At 33.5% G+C, this 17,510-nt stretch overlaps 3 protein-coding genes and 1 long non-coding RNA gene across 6 annotated transcripts; 3 read left to right on the plus strand and 1 right to left on the minus strand.

The window, feature by feature from the left end:
* The first annotated feature begins 150 nt into the window (after nucleotides 1-150).
* LOC125051310 (spondin-2-like) lies at nucleotides 151-6,249 on the plus strand. Of its 2 annotated transcripts, none has more exons than XM_047651533.1 (10): nucleotides 151-279; nucleotides 541-714; nucleotides 1,177-1,385; nucleotides 2,078-2,269; nucleotides 3,093-3,299; nucleotides 3,503-3,757; nucleotides 4,551-4,716; nucleotides 4,836-4,890; nucleotides 5,657-5,828; nucleotides 6,005-6,249. In XM_047651533.1, exons 1-10 carry the CDS (start codon nucleotides 255-257, stop codon nucleotides 6,110-6,112), a joined length of 1,563 nt encoding a protein of 520 aa, XP_047507489.1. In that variant the 5' UTR covers nucleotides 151-254; the 3' UTR covers nucleotides 6,113-6,249. The 2 variants fall into 2 exon arrangements, with proteins under 2 accessions (XP_047507489.1, XP_047507490.1); XM_047651534.1 differs by having other exon boundaries at nucleotides 4,839-4,890.
* Nucleotides 6,250-7,465: 1,216 nt separating this feature from the next.
* On the plus strand, nucleotides 7,466-10,002 carry LOC125051313 (tubulin-specific chaperone C). Of its 2 annotated transcripts, XM_047651539.1 has the most exons (4): nucleotides 7,466-7,736; nucleotides 7,932-8,172; nucleotides 8,652-8,742; nucleotides 8,802-10,002. In XM_047651539.1, exons 2-4 carry the CDS (start codon nucleotides 8,071-8,073, stop codon nucleotides 9,776-9,778), a joined length of 1,170 nt encoding a protein of 389 aa, XP_047507495.1. In that variant the 5' UTR covers nucleotides 7,466-7,736; nucleotides 7,932-8,070; the 3' UTR covers nucleotides 9,779-10,002. The 2 variants fall into 2 exon arrangements, with proteins under 2 accessions (XP_047507495.1, XP_047507494.1); XM_047651538.1 differs by having other exon boundaries at nucleotides 7,468-7,736; nucleotides 7,932-8,065; nucleotides 8,652-10,002.
* Nucleotides 10,003-10,256: 254 nt separating this feature from the next.
* Nucleotides 10,257-17,510, minus strand: LOC125051306 (N-acetylgalactosaminyltransferase 7). Its single transcript, XM_047651525.1, has 6 exons — nucleotides 17,193-17,510; nucleotides 16,666-16,825; nucleotides 16,284-16,455; nucleotides 15,074-16,010; nucleotides 11,838-11,988; nucleotides 10,257-11,760 (listed from the first exon to the last, which is right to left on the minus strand). The coding sequence occupies exons 1-6, from the start codon at nucleotides 17,386-17,388 to the stop codon at nucleotides 11,610-11,612; spliced, it is 1,767 nt and encodes a 588-aa protein (XP_047507481.1). The 5' UTR covers nucleotides 17,389-17,510; the 3' UTR covers nucleotides 10,257-11,609.
* On the plus strand, nucleotides 12,758-13,484 carry LOC125051314. The gene is made up of 2 exons (XR_007117263.1): nucleotides 12,758-13,135; nucleotides 13,336-13,484. It is a non-coding gene; the product is annotated as an uncharacterized LOC125051314 (long non-coding RNA).

A 17,510-nucleotide genomic window follows, 5' to 3' on the forward strand; every position in this document is an offset into this window, starting at 1 on the left:
TAAACTGTGAACTAGTAATAAATGTGTAATGTTATATATTGTGTTTCCATTTCTTGAAAAATGACATCTAAATATAAATCCTTAAATGAATGAAAGAAATTAATTTTGAAATGAATGTTAACAAGCAAACATAACAAATATACAGAAGTTATATTAGAATCGCGATTGTGTTTAATCATCTCGATTAAAACAAATTAAACTGAATTCAGTTGTTGCATCACAATTGTGGAACATGGTCTCGTGGTTGAAATAAAATGTCGACAATGTTTGGAATTACTGGTGAGGAATTTTCATTGAATTTAATATTAGGTTTATCAAAGATAAAAACGTCTTCGTGTCGTATGATTCTTGTATATGGGGCATAACTTGGAGGTCTGATAATAATTGTTGTGGCATATGTTCAATTTTTGTAAACGACAAACGCTTTAAAACCTTTACAAATCCGTTAATTTCTTAAAGATTTTAACCGATACCCAAACCAGTTTGAAGACTATTTATTACAATTCTAAGTGTACTACGTTAATTATTAACTCTCTACAGGTTTAATAATTTTAATTTTCGCCCTCAATCGCTACGAATGTTACGAAAGTGAGATTGGTTGCAACCGACGTCCCTTAGGCACTAAGACCGAACCTTTGCCCCCAGACAACCGATTTAAAATCGATATTATAGGCATAAATGATGATATGTACATACCGAGGCATCAGTACACAGGTTTGTACAGTACATATTTTCGTAATTAATAAGGAATTTAAATAAAGTGGGACATAAAAAAGTGACTCCATAGCGTGTGTGGTTTTGGAGTCACAAAATTAGTGTCTTGTAATATTAAGTGAATAAACGAATAAAATAAATAATCAGTGCCTTAAAGTTAAAACCAAGTCATCAACTGTCAAGTCTAATCAGCGGGGTTAAAGAATCTGTTACAACTACACAGAAACGTTAATATACCTACAATTAATCTCTTTGCACTGACTATTAACAGTTACATATATGTAACACAAAAAAAGAAAACAAGATATAAGGTAAGTTCTATTGAGAAAATTTAAAGGTTTGGGTATCCAGACCGATTTGCTCAAATAGTTTTTAAAAGTATTTTTACTAACTGCCTGGACTTATGGGTTGTTTATTTTGAAATCTTTATTGTTAAATGAGAATAATTGTCTTAAATTTCAGTTCGTCTTTACTCAAACGACGGTGTATCGAGTTTCATAGCCTTTACCATATCAGCTCGAGAAGATACCAAATACAACGAAAAGAACCCAAGAAAACCTATTTTATTGGATCCCGGGGCGATTAAAGTATCGCCAGATGCGCCCTCTGTGCCTAGTCCATGTAAAAATTCGGTTATACAGTCGGATATTAAACCAAAAAAGTCGATAGAGGTATGTAGGAATCCAGCTGTTTCTAAGCAGAGTAAAATACTTCAGATGTTTGTATCTGTTCATGTAACGTGATCATTTGTTTTTGCTAAAAGGCAAATAGGTGATGAGCCTTTTGTGCCTGACACACGCCAATGAATTTTTAGATCTAAAAGTGGCGACTGTAACGTGCTCACATTGAGCGAATAATCAAAGTCAGTCGCCACCTTTAAGCTGGCCATAGACGTCAGTCTTGACTGCAACATGCGGTCCGCCGCACGGCGATCTGCAGTTTCCATACTAAATTCATATTCGCAATACACGGACCGCTCGAGCAGTTCCTGAGCAAACCGCATATTGCAGTCGGTCTTGACTGCAACATGCGGTCCGTCTATGGCCCTCTTTAGGCATGTCGGTTTCCTCACTAAGTTTTTCTTCTCGGTAAGAGCGAGCCCACATAACCGGGGTTCTACGATTTAAGGGATGAGAGTCGCACGCTAAAACCACTAGGCCAACACTGCTTATATAAGAAGTTAGCTACAATATATATATCCAAACTACAAGGACACGTCCTTACATTGGTTATAATAAAAATTTTTTACAATGTAATGGATGTCCAAGTACGATATGAGACTATTGACTATGACGGCTACAGTTGCATATAACATCAAGAGGGAACAATAATAATAAACATATTTCTTTATTACATTTCATAGGCTGTGTGGATAGCACCAGCGAAAGACAACAAATGCGTTACAATATACGCAGTATTGGCAGTGAAACAAGATGTGTGGTATAATTCCGACGGTCCCTTGTCAAAGAGAGTGTGTGAGGATAGGCGTAACATGGAAGACATGCAGCCTGTTGAAAATGATAATTGTCAGGCTTGTGAAGATGCGAGATATTTGGTGAGGTGTTAATAGATTATTGAATATACATTTTCTCTACCATGCCATATTTTAAGTATGTTTCACTAGGTTTTAATATCATAAAATACTTAATATTAACACCAATTTAAACTTTTAAAACCTTCTTCTTCACATTGAGAATAAAAAGTATTGCTGTAGGTATATTTTGCAAAAAAAACGGACACTTAAGGAATTTATGTCCTAGGGTAGATTTCAGTTTAAAATGAAATTTAACTCTGACGTAGCTTAGCTTATAATCGTGTAAATAAATACACACGAAGTGAATTCTGGCATTTTCAAAATTATTTTTGATGAATTCTTTAAAACCCATGTAGACGGTCAAATAACGGAATGTTGTCGGCAATAGGGACAAGATTTTTTCATTAAACAAAGTTACAAATGTAAAAATGTAATGACAAGTGTGCCCTCCTCTTGCCAAAATCTTAGCTTGAATCCTTCTGGGCATGGAAAGCATATGTTTTTCATAATGTTTTGAGGAATACCTTACTCTTGACTCTTTAGAACATCCCAGACATGCTCAATTAGATTGAGGTTAGGACTTCGAGCTGGACAATCCCACTTTGTGATGTCCACGTCTTCCACGTCGCCAGAATGGCGCAGGCGAGCATTGTCGTCCATGAAATTGGAATCGTATATATTATGAGCGTTAAAACGAACAAAGGCAATGTAAAACCTCTGCGTTTTTTCTACACTTGTTTTTGTGTGCAATTTTGGGTGACTCAAAAGTGCGCTTGGTCATTAAGACAAATTTGTATACCTGAATATATACTATATTATATATTTAGAATACTTCCTTTTTTAGCTAACATTTGACGGTATTTGGTCGTATAATACACATCCAGGCATGTTCCCAAAGACACAGGAATTGGCCCGATTCAGTGATGTAGTCGGTGCTTCGCATAGTAAAAGTTTTAATGTATACAAAATACACTCGGAAGCGAGTGCGGGACTGAAAATGTTAGCGGAACAAGGAAACACTACAAAACTGGAAATGGAAATATTATCACAGGTATATTTTTTCTAAATAACACATACAGTGTAGTGCTATAGTTCAGTCTAGTGAACCCATCCCTCCACAGCACAGAAACCCCACGGCGACACCGTTCATCGCCAATCTCCGGGTCATGAAACTAGTTTTGTACCTATATGAATAATTTTATAAGTACTTTGAGCTAAAATAAAAGCATGAAAACTTGTTATATTCTATTCCAGTTGGGCTCTTCAGTCCGTACAGTAATAAAGGGTTCAGGTCGTTCGAAACCGAACATGGTGACAACAACGTCATTCAGAGTAACTCGACAGCACCATAGGGTGTCACTGGTGACAGCCATCTTGCCTTCACCAGATTGGTTCCTCGGCGTGTCCAATATGGAACTGTGTGATGCTGTGACACGTAAATGGGCACCGAATTTGACCTTAAATCTTTACCCTTTGGATGCTGGAACGGATAGTGGTACTACATTTGAGGTAACATATTTTTAGTGACCTAGTGGATCTTAACGCTATTGTCTTGCCCTAGTAGCTTTTCTTATACAAAATTATCAATTAAAGGATTTTTAAGAAGTTAAGGCGTTATATAGGTAGGTATTTTTGTGATTTTAATGGTATATATAATATTAAACGCAAAACGGATGTAAAATTAATTTAATATATTACTACGTATTCATTTTCCTACACCTGTCATTTTATATTCTATTCCAGTTGTTGTTGGGTCATATTAAGATATGATATACTTAATATTAAATTAATAGGTAGCAGTAATAAATAACTTAATATAATTTTTTTACGGTATTTTGACAGAACCAAGTTTATATAACCTAAAAGCAGTTATGACATTAAAAAAGCATTCAAAATTATTCAAAACATTTAAAGAAACTTGCCTGTATCATGGGAATCAACATGGATGCACCGTTGTATTAAAAAAATTGTTACGCTATGGCTATCAAACTATTTAATCACCTTCCTAGAAGTTATAGATAACTGCCGTGTAATGCTTTCAAGGGTACGGTGATTACATTTTTAAAGGCAAGGTGCCTTCATATCGTTGGACAGTATTTAGACTATAAGTTTTAACAAGAATTATAATTAACTGTTATTATTATTATGACATCATGATAATTAATATGACATTTAATATTATTTATGCCTATTTCTATATGGCTGATTGTGCGGTGTTTTTTTTTATAATGCAGCAATCTGAATGTACCGGTGCATGTAAACGATTTATTATTTAAATAAGAATTATGGCAAATTATTTAAGGCATCGAACGATGACACTATGCCCCCACAACCGATATCTTCAGCGCCGATTAACAAGGATATACCGAAGGAACAGATAAAACCTTTCGCCAAACTAATTTTCGAACTTACCAGAACTTACCCAAAACTATGCGACTCTGAAGAATCCTCTGAACCGCACATACAAGGTACATATTGTCCTGGATTAGACCCCAATTCGTATATGTAGATATTTGTCTTGTTTTATTATATGAGATCTCGTATATTTCTATAACATTTCATAAATATTAAGTTTTACTTGTTTCAGAAGAACATGAATATAAAGAAATTAACAATAATCAACCTACTACGCCACCTCCAGTGTAAGAAAAATATTAATCCATTAACGCTTCGTTGCAAGTGTAAATATAGTACAATTAAAATAATTTATTAAAAAGGAGGGCAACTGGTAGCCTTATCAAGCCTTATCAAGTCAAAGTCGAAAATCATTTAATCATATAGGTACAAAGTACACTTGTGAACGTCAAAAAAGAAATGTATATGAAATGCTTCTAACTTTACATTTAGTACCAGTTCTCAAATCAAGGGCGTAGAACGGAAGAGAAGAACTGGCAATAAACTCTCCGCCACTCTTTTTAATCGCCATGTATTTTTTTACACAACGTTTGTAAGGAGCTGCAACCATTACACCATGTTCCACATGACATCTTAAATAATTAATAATAATAAAGTAAATTTAAAACAAAGACTTGTTCTCTATCAGCAGAAGGCATGGTGAAATAGGAGCACGCACTTACATTCTCGTGGGAACAACACGGCAATACATAGTCGAAATAACTAACATCACCGCATACATGAATTCAAGTACGACCGGTCACCACAAGTATCACCCATTCACGAGTATGACGCATAGCCAGCCATCGGGCCCCTCGCCATATTTTAGGGAGAGAGACAACCCGACGCATGGACGCCGCCAACGCTTGTCGCTTTCCAGGCAACCACCAACCAAATATATTCATTAAAAAACTAATACAGGTTACGCACTGGTTAGCTTAATGCAAGGCGTTTAGCCCAGCTCATACGTATACGTATAGATCCCATTTCATATTGAGTGAATTTATTTTGCAGCGAAGTATCAATTTCCGTGGACCCCGACTCGTCTTCAGAATGTCCGATGACGGAATGGGAGGATTGGTTGCCGTGTGAAGGGGAATGCATAGACAACAAACTACAAGGATTCCAGAGCAGGTTCCGCTATCACCTTGTTGATGGCGTTGCTGTTGGAAAGTATGTAGAAAATGTAAGATTCCGTCAGAGATTCTTCTTTGTCCTTTAGTTTAAAAATTACCCAGAAATTTAGATGAACTTCTTGCATAAAAACGAGTCTATGTAAGTGATAAGAGAGAATATAAAATTAATCCTGAGCAATATGCAACAATAGCCTAATCTGACCTAATCGTTTTCTGCTTTTCACAGGGACCGTCTTATGCAGATAAAGAAGTATCAAGATACTGTCAAGAAAATTATGAAGACAGTGAATTACAAGCTTGTGAAGAAGCTTGCAACCAAGAGGAAGATTCTTGAGCTTAAAATAAAATTATTCCAAATGAAAAATATAAAAGTTTATCTTTAAAAAATTAGTATAGAAACTATTCTTTTATCCAACACACAAATGTACAGTATTACGATATAAAATTAAAACAAATTTTAAAAGTTTGGTCCCTCTGCGTATTTTATCAATATAATAACTCCGATCGAAACATTTGTTTTAAACGATATTAATTTTTCTTACATCCTCCTTGACGATATTTGCAGCACGCATTCTGTCCATCATCAATGTTATGTTAACCTTTTCCTGACAATAACAAACACAACCAAAAAAAGAATTAGCGAAATCGGTCCAGCCGTTCACGCGTGATGCCATAGGAAAACAGGGATTTTTATATATTGGTAACTAGTCTGTCATACTTTATACTAATCTTGATCCTTTTATTCTTTTGCTCCTGAAGTTGGGGTAGTAGAGATTGTTTGATTTAAGACTTTGGGTGAGAGACTTGCTGTTTAATATAGCAAGAAACCAAGGGCATAAAACGTAACATCAAAGACAATTAAAGTAAATAGCCGAATCATTGCTAAGGAAAAGTCGTAACTTTCACGGTAACAAATTTTGACCATGGATGCCACAAGCTGTATCAAAACAGGAATATTTATCTAATAACACGAAATGTTAAGAGAACCGCCGCGAGATATCGCTTTGAAAATCCTACTTACGCCCTGAGGCGTAGGCGAGGTTGTACAATTTTGAATGGTGACTATAAACATGCAAATTGCAAGTGCGGCAACGCCGAATCAAATGTATAAGATGTGACTCTTAAATATTTATTGAATTATGCTAAAGCAAAAGAGACTCAATCAATGACGTAAGATATTGGTACTTATGTACATACACTGGTGAATATTAACTTTCATAAAATGGGAATACTATTATCATAATAATTAAAACTCATATTAAGTATAACATTACTTTGTATAATTTTAGATTTTGGGTTGAAATAACAATAGGTAGGGTACATTAGGGCATCATATACTAGGTAAATAGATTAATACATTTTATTGGAATTGCGAGGAAAACTTGACTAGGACTTTTTTTTATCTCCGTTAAAACAATAGCTCTCTTTATTAGTTATATTTAAAAAAATACTTATATTTATACATTCAGGTAATAGTAATAACGTATAGAGAAGCTGCGTCAAACAAAAATATGTCGAAATTATTAAACTTTATGCGTATTAGGCGTTGGATTATTATAGGTGTAACAGGGAATTTTAACAGTTTTAAAGATATTAACAAATTATTATAATAATAATTATTAATTTTAGTCATCTGTATGATAGCATAAACATACATTTAAGACTTATTGTATTAGTCTGTGGTTAACTGGTTAACCTTACGTCATCAAAGTTCAAACATTGTTCGACATTTTAATTTTGTGATTTGATTGATTCTTTTCTTTCTCGTGATTTTCCATGGGTTTTGATAAGTAAAAATTATTATTGTACGGTTTTGTTTAATCATATTATGCTTCCAAACAAACCTAAATCAAAGTTAAGACGTATTTTTGGTGTAGCTGCGGCTAGTATATTTGTGGTTGAAGTTGCCGGTGTAGCTGTTACTTACGGGCTCTGGTACAAATTAAACACTGAAAGAGGTGATTTTCTGAACTATTTATGATTAAAGAACAATAAGATTATGTTTATATCATGTGTTTTATGACTTAATTTCGATTGGCATGACATGAAGAATGGGTCGATAGGGCGACATTCGTATCTGTGTCAGCCCTCAATATGTTTTTTTTAAATTTCAATAAATTGTCAAAAAATGATATTTACACGTTCCTTTCCAGATTTTCGTTTGTATATGTACAAAAATTACAATTGGATAATAGAGGGTTACTATTCCGTGGGTGAAACTGTGGGTGGGTTAAAAACTAGAGAACAGGACAAGAAAATTTGGGAAAACGAAGGGAAACTATAACTGGTGAGATGAATATAGCTGCTAGGTCTCTCTTCTGGATTTTCTCCATTGGCACAATCAGTTATGGCCTCTTCACATTTGTCAAACCTGATGATGACTTAATTAAGCAGGTCATTAAATTTTAATTATCTTTGTTTGGTCACTGATTTTTTGTTTTAACTTTGTGTTATTTATTTATATTTTTTAACATAATTTGTGTTGTCTATGTTTATTTGGAATGAACTAAAACAATTATTGAAATTTCTTTGTTTACTTTAATGACATCAGAGGCAATTTTTTGTTTTATAATTTATTTGTTGTGGTATTTTTAATGAACATCAGGGCTATATTTTGTTTTTCTAGGTGTTTCTTTGTTTGTGGTAACTAGGGTGTTTAATATATACACAGTATTAAAATCAGTGGTCAAGGTTGTTAAAATCATCATTAATTAAAAAATAAGCATAATACAAATACACATTATCATCATGTTTGATCAATAGTTACCCTTTAAGCTTAATTCTAATATGTAGATTAGAACAATTTCATTAAAAATCATTAACTATGTCAGTAAATTGTTGGTTTGTTAATCAATATATATCCAATATTTCAGTTTGATAGAGACTCAAAACACACAACTGCAAGACAAGTCAGTCGGGACACTGTATCAGTACTTCAAGAAGCCCTAAAGCAAGACTCCGATATATCTAAGAAAGTAGATGAATTAATAAAAAAAGGAAAATGAATGAAAAATCTGCTGTTTTAGAAAGGCTCAGTAGAAGGGAAGCACAGCGTATTGAAAAACTACAAAAAGCACACAAAGCAAAGGAAGAGGTAGACGCATCAAATGAAAATGAAGAATATTTTTCAGGAGCATTTAAAATTCGTGCAGAAATTGTCGAGCATTTACTCTCTGAAGTCCCCACTTTGGAAACAACAATTCTACCAGCCCACTTCGATAATATTAAAAGAGAAGTTAATGAATTGCAAAAATTTGTTGTCACTTCGTCATTTTTCCTTAAAGAATTCAATTTGCGTAAATATCTTGGTATTGTCCAAAACCTGCAAACAAAATGTTATGAACTGGAAGACAGATATGTTCCCCGCAAGAAGTTTGGATTTTCAAGAAAAAAATTGCCTAAATCTCACACAGGAAAACAAGATTCCCTTGATGAAAACGATGGAACTGGTAAAATTGACAGTAATAAATGGGATGAAAAATTATTTGGTTATGATTCCAAGGAAAATGAAGTTTTATCTATAGGGAATGAAGAGCTGTATCAAAGAGATGTGGCATTACGTAATTTAAAGAATTGTACAGTAGTTTTGTGTGGGGTTATGGCAACATTACATTTAACGAATTTGGAGAGCTGCATTATTCTTTCTGGTCCAGTGACATCATCTGTGTTTGTGGATAAATGCAATAATTGTACAATTGTGACTGCCTGTCAACAGCTTCGTATGCACACTTCCACTAAATGTGACATATACTTACACGTAACGAGCAAAGGAATTATTGAAGATTGTACACAAATACGGACGGCTCCATATAACTTCAATTATGACGATTTAGAAAAGCATTTCAACATGTCATCTTTGGATAAAAACAGTAATAATTGGAATACTTTAGATGACTTCAACTGGCTGGCTCCGGATGTACCATCTCCAAATTGGTCAACATTAGAGTCAACCCAACGTATTTCTAACTGGACAGAACGGTGGTCTGAGCTGCCCTCGTAATATTTAAATTAACAAAGTAACAGCTGATGGCCTCCCTTTTTGCTTAATCTTTGATACAAATTAATACTATCATTTATAAATGCATTTTTATTTCAAGGTGCTTGAGTCTTACATATTTAGTAGTTTCTCACAAGTAGATGTAGAAAATTTGTTGTAACAGCCTTGTTAACCTTAGTTAGCTTTATTAAATCAACTAATGACAAATAAAATGATTTTATATATTATTTGCTATTTTAATTACTGAAGTATCAATGAATAATGTTTACTAATGAATACCAATACTATTTATATATTGCGTTGTGTTCGAGGTCACAAATTAAAGTCCCTTTAACAATGTATAAGAGTTTATTGCTACTGTAATAGAAAATACATAAAATTCAAACAACATCACAGTGCCTACATCTAATGTTTTTATGTTATCTAAACTACATTGAAGTGAGAACATCAAGGTTTGGAGGTCAGAAATAAAAGGATTAAATTACTTAAATATGAAAGTTTTTATTCAAATGACATTTTATATACTAATGTGGAAAATTTACAGATATAACTTAATTTTTCTGAATATACAATTGAGCAATGTCTTACGAATTTATGTACATAGAAAAGTACAATTTGTGACAAATTTCATTGAAAAGCTGGAAAGAGTATTTTCGTTAAGTATTAGGTATGTAAATAAATAATATTCACATATTTTATATTAAAAAAATATTGCCTGGCTCACTGGCTGCATATAACATATCTTATAGTAGTAGTGAGCTTTAGCCGTCATAGAATAGAGATTGGGTTCTTGTGTGACAGTACAATATAACAAGTTCTGCTGAAAATATTCTGAAGATGAGCCAATTTTACAAGCTCAGTCATATAGCAATATTATTTTACATAGAAATAATATATATATTTAATTAATTTGGGTCACATATGAGAAAAAAGGATATCAGTGTGGGTACTTTGTAATTCCCAATAGCGATCTCGTAAGATAGAAGATTATGATTGGATTTTTTTAAATTTATAATATAATTGTTTTCAGTGGGACTGGGGGCCCTATGTTTCCATGGGGCCCTGGGCTGCAGCCCAAAAAGCCCTTAAGTTGATCCGCCCCTGACTATATTATGTAACAAATATTTATTTTCGAAATATTGACTAAATAATATTAACCTATAGGTAAATTACCCCAATATTTAAAGTAATACTACTATAAGCCAAAACGGCAGGAATGATTAAGTACATCAATGGATCTAGGTGGAATCCTTATCGTCATCATTCATCTTATCTCGGAATAAATAGGGAATTCACTATATATATATATAGCCTAAAGTAAATTATATATATTTTACTATTAATTCTGAGAGAATGAAAGTGGAAATAATTTGAAAGGTGATATAAATTATAACTAGATAGCAATATTACGTCATTTATTTCTCATAATTTCATGAGGTTTTATTTTTAGGCATTTTTTCTATACTTACTTATTTTTACCAATAAAAAGTAAAATAACGAACACATCGTGTCAAAGACACTTCTCAACAAACAACACATCTAATAAAATTCCAAACTAATATTGTAAATGCGAGAGTATTTCCTCGTTTCATACTGGATAGTACAAAATTAATCGACACAACATTGTAATGTATCAAATGGCAAAGGTTTTCTATTTATAAAATTTTAAGTCGTATCATTAGTTCTATACTAGCGACCCGTCCCGGCTTCGCACGGGATCCTCGCCAAAACCGCATAAAAGTCCGTGCAGTGGTTCTGGGTATATCGCGAACGGACATCACCACTGAAATCGACTTTCGCATTTACAACAGCCGACATAATCTCACGTCCGCCGTCACCAGTTGGGTTTCTTGTGAGAGATGGTCCATTGTTGATAGGTGTTGTTGTCGTCGCAAGGAGCCAGCCCCAGAGTCCGCGAGTGCGGCTGAAGGGTGAGGCAGTGGCCGTGCAGGCGATGCACTATTTGCTTATGTTCTTCGTTGTATCTGGAATTCATAAATCGCGTTTTAAGTATGGATTATTGAACAGTTTTCACTTATCACATCTCTAACACGAGAATCACCTCCAAGGCCCGTCGACAGTGCCGAGTCTGCAAATGGCCTGTTTGACACTGTCCGAGTCGGCTTCCACGCATCTCTCCCCCACGCCTAATTGACCGGCTTCGTTTAACCTGAATAATTGGTTATTACCGGCGCCGTGGCAGGAGGATGTACCTGCAATATAAAATACACTGAAACAAATTGCATAAGGTACAGTTGAATAGTGGTCACTACTACTGACGAGCCCGATTGAGGTCGAATGTTGCGAGAACCGATCTTTTCTTTTGTCTTATTATGGTGATGGAGCGGGAACACAACATATTTCTGTTACTTATGTTTGTTTGAACTAAAATATGCGAATAATTATTACTACTACTGATCATATTTTTTTCTGTAATGTGTTATTTTAAATATAAATATGTGAGGTAACATGACACAAGTGCAACACGCAATGTATTTAATTCTACGTAAGGTACACAAAATAATAAAAAATACTAGGTATAACATAAAAATATGATATAATATTGTTTCTTATTTTATGCGGATCATTCGGATTTAATCTAAAAAAATTGGCCAAAATTTTCCAACAATAAGTGTTCTTGGGAAAGAATAATGTTAATGTTGACTTTGTTAAGCTGAATGCGATTTTTTTTTCATTTGTGTAGAAGCTACTTATTATTTAGTATGCATAAACTGTGACCAAAAACCAATGAATAACGTCAACCAACTCAGTTGAATCAATATTTTCTTTCGACAGTTGTGTCTATATTTATCAACTATATATTATATTGCTAATTAAAATAATACTTCTGTGAAAGATATCACTGATGCTATTAAAATAAAATATGTTTATTATGGAATATAAGATACAGGGGGCCTACCATGAACTTTCTTAAAACAAACAATGCAGTGGTCAATAGAATTTTTCCGTACCATGACTGCATGAAGCTGAAACGTATAAGCATCGCAAGACCGAATGAAAGAACGATAATTTTGTTTGAGGTTTCTATGTAAGTTTTGAAATTTAACTGTTAAACTTTCTTTGACAGATGTTTCTATAAAAATAAATAAAATATTAAATTATTTTAAATAATTCATCAATTCCAATAAGCTATTATGTCTTAATATATATATTTATTTAATATAAAACTATTCTTTTGAAATATTTTAAACGTAAAGTTTTCTGGTGCTATGATAGTGACACTTATTATTTTTAAACGTTTCCCTCAAATAGGAGCTTTCAATATTTTGGTGTTTACAAAATTTCAGTTTTATAACCATAGTTTTACAAATTGTTTAACTTATAAAATAATATGATGGGGTAAGTATTGTTCACAAATTTGTTGATTAAAAATAAATACCTATATCGAAGTTAATTCCTGATAAAACTCTTTGCAAAAGATATCACAAATCAACTTAATACTCGAAAATCAGAATAAAAATTATTTCCTTCAAATTGTACAAATTTAGTTTATACGTTAACTAATTCATATAATATAAATAATTATATCTTCTTTACAGCTTAAACCTGACAAACTCGCTGAATTGAGAGAATGAAATATATGAATATAATATGTTTATATCCAATTGAACATTGCCTGAAGACACCTTTTTCTATCTTGATGGAGTCATCCTAACTAAATAAATACTGTTATTATAATATTTTCAAATTGCTTATTATTTACACATTATAAATTTGAAAAATACCTATGTTTTTTTAAACAACAAAAAGCAGAGGATAATCATACAGTTCATGAACGCAATGAGGAAAAATTTAATTATAATAAATATCTGCTACTGATATGGCATGCTTATTAATTATAAAATATTAGGAAATTATGTTTTTGTTAGACATGCCTAAATAATTAATTGAATATTATTGAACAGTTTGTGCAATTATTTGTAGGTACACTGAAAACTTCAACGAATCAAAGTCGTAAATTTATAGCAAATTATAAACTCCATATCTACGAAGTCGGTAGAAGGGCATTGCCGTCTTGTTTATCATCTCCGTCGAAATTTTAATTATGTATTTATAATCACACTTTCTAAACTCAAAATACCCCAAAATATCCGAAACATAGAAATAGTAGATACATATTGAATTTTAAAGGATTTAACTATTATTTGGACATTTCGATACAAAAAAGTTGAACAAAAAGTAACTTTCTTAGAATCGCTTATTCTGTCATAGTTGGAAAGCGCAACTGTCAAAATTCGGTTCAGCCGAGCGGTCATGGTACGAATTTTCATACAAATTGAACGAACGAAATCTGATAACCGCTAGGGGCACGTGGGAACATAAACTGTCTCGTTTTTTCGATGTCATGGTACGAATTAGCGATGCTTCTCAGTTGTAGGTTGTCAATAGGCTCGCAATAAGAGCTCATGGTAGGCCCCCAGCCATCACTTATTCCACGTCATCAAATTTGAATCGGTAGACATCACTACTCATCGGCAAAGAAGACAGAAGGGTGTAGGCCGAGAGAAAAAGCCGGCGTAAAAAACTCTCGGTACTCTTTTAAAATAGCAAATCATCACACAAAATGACTATGTCTAACAACACTTATTTTAAAACAAATATCACAAATTAATTAGAAGTAGCCTGTCTAGCACTAGTGCCAGGCTTTTTTATCAACTAGATAATGGTTAACTTTATAGTAAGCCTTTTTACACAGCTTTTCTTGAATACATTTCTTAACTTTATCCCTTTTCCCAATAAATAATTACTGACTTTAATAAGTCTAGTACGGGGAAATTGCAGCCGGAGTTTGTTCCGAGTATTAACATTATGCGTATGTTATATTCTAGTAAACTTATCACTATTCTTGTATACATACATAAAATTTTTATAAATATATTGCGTAGAAAAGATAAGTAATTATATTAATTGCCTTGAATTTATCTCTCAGAGATTTCCTACAGTTTAATTTATAGATTGCACCAATAGCCCTCTTCTGCAGGATGAAAATAGTTTCGACATCAACAGAATGACCCCATAATAATAAGCCATAAGTCATTAAGCTGTGAAAGTAACTAAAATAAACAAGTCTAGCTGTATCGACATCAGTTAGTGAGCGAATCTTTTTAACCGCGTAAGCTGCATAACTGAGTCTCTTCGCCAATCCGTTAGTATGAGGGGACCACTGATGTTTTGAATCCATATATTGTTTTAAAATGAATAGGTGAATAAATATAAGCAAATTAGATCATGATCTGTATATAAAGTGTGTTCGAGTGTGTGTTGTTATTTACTTACCTATATAAGCAGGAGCCGCTTTCCCCATAGTATCCAAACAAACACCCGTCGCCTTGTTTTTGACCATTCCCCAATGTGTATTCTTCGGCAACCTCGGGAACTTGTCGTACACGTCATAGGCCACATTCTCCATAAACCAGCTGAAGCTTTTGCATTTCAACTTATCTCTTAAAGCGATTTGGTCAGTTATATCGCCCATATCTAAAAACCTGGCCATGGGCTCTCTCGTGTAGAAGTATTCTTTATGTTCCTCATCAAACCAGGTTTCTATGACTCTTTTGTAGTTTATTGTGATTAGCGATCCTTTCCGGTTCTTCGCCAAGTTTCCGAAGGAGTAAGGCATGAACGCCCGATACACGTGACCCACCCTCGAGCACGGTACCCATTCGATGCTTCCCCCGCACTGCCATATTTTGAAACTCAATTCGAAATTCTCTCCTCCCCATACCAGCAATCCCGGATCGTATGCTCCGATTTCGAGGAAATACCTTCTGTTGATTGCGAAAAGACCCCCAGCGTGAGTCGGACTTTTATACGGTTCAGACTTATGTTTGTGAAGACTCGCTTCTCTGTCTGGTACTTCATTTTCTTTATACAACATTCCCCACTCAAATATTCCTCTGTAATTTGTGCCGTGTTGGTAGACAGGTCTATATTCAAAGGTCCTGTGGTCTACACCGTCTATGACGGGTACGGTCATAATTCTATAGTCTCTGTATATAGGGGCTAGTAATGGTGGTAGCCAGTTGACATTCACTTCACAATGTGCATCCAGAAATACGATGACATCACCTGTGGCTTCCTGTGCACCTCTAGATCTAGTTCTAATCAGCCCCTCCCTTTGGGAATTTCTAATCAAACGCACTTTACCATTCCAACGTCTGATGTAGACCTCCAGGTTCAGTTTTAAATTGTCTTTGTCAGAGAAATCATCAACCTGTAAATAGGAATTTGTTGAGATTTTTATCATAATATTAGTACAGACATTAGTGTTTAATATTTCATGTTTTCAATTGTTTATAATATTTTTGGACTTTTATCTTTTATGCAAGCAGGCAACCTCCTGGTGGTTTACCTTTAAATATACCAAGATAAGGATGTTAATATATAAATGAATTTATTATTTTAATTAGGTACAATAAACACTTGAAAAATAAACATTAAAGTTTGAAATTGTAGAAAATTTACTTCTTTTTTAATTGTCACTTACCAATACAATTTCATGAAGAATATTCGGTGGAGAGCGGTCTATTACTGAGTGAACCGTTCTCATAAGAACAGAGAAGCCTTCATTATGGAACACTATAATGACTGAGGTTGATGGCAATTCTTCAGGATAATGCCAATATTTACACTCATCCAATCTTGTATCAGGTACAGTCCTATGAAACAAATATAAATAAAACGATTTAACTAAATATAAATTAAAATCTACTTTGAAACTGTTCATTGTACACAAGAGAGGGTAACATATGAGTACAACCAAAGTGTAAATTCTAAAACAACAATGTCAATAAGTGATGATCAAGATTTCTGTTTAATGAAAGTCATTTACTCATATTGTACGAGTCAAATAATAATTTAGATCATACCGGTTCATTGCTATATCATCTGATGCAGCAATATTCATCCCATAGTCACTCTCAGACTCGGCAATGTCGTTTGCCCTGTCCTGGGACATGTGATAGGGCTCCCCACCCTCACCAGGCCCTTTCACATTCTTCTTTAGTTTAGGCTCAAAATTTCCTAGCTCTAAAATGTTTAAATATAAATCAGAAAAAAACAGATGTCCATTCTGGATGATTTTATAAAAATAATAACTATTGAACACTTCAGAAAAATACTAGCTATTATTATTTATACAATGAAAAAAAAAAAAGGAATTTAGCTCTGAACATATTTAATAACTATAGGAGCAATTTTGATACTTAAAATTTATTGTGATATTCTTTCAATTAGATTCTAAAATAAATACATTGTTGATCATAGAAAAACCAATATTATAGAAATATTGCTCGTATTATGAATTGGTGACAAAACGTAAGACGCCGGTCTAGGCCATATAACTGTACTTATTTTTTTGAACATGGTGTTGTTAATGTTTTTACATACAGCTTACCCGTTTTTAAAGTGGGGTATACATTCTTATGGGATTTATAATACCCAGCAGCTGAATTTATATCCAATATCTCATCAGAGTCACTTGAAACGTTCGATTGAACGTATTTATGAAGAGCATACAATACCATTACTAGAATTGCGCATAAGCTACCCACACGATAAATTCTTCCACGTCTTACGTTAGTAATTCTCATTATAGAAAATTTTAATTTTACCGCATAACAAAGAAAACTTATATTTGATATTATTTTTTTATTTTTAAATGTAGCCACGAAAGCCGATTTTGAAAGTGAAGCACAAACTTCGGTGACGTTTG

The sequence above is a fragment of the Pieris napi genome, chromosome 7 (genome assembly GCF_905475465.1).
Source record: "Pieris napi chromosome 7, ilPieNapi1.2, whole genome shotgun sequence".
NCBI classification, from domain to species: Eukaryota; Metazoa; Arthropoda; class Insecta; order Lepidoptera; family Pieridae; genus Pieris; species Pieris napi.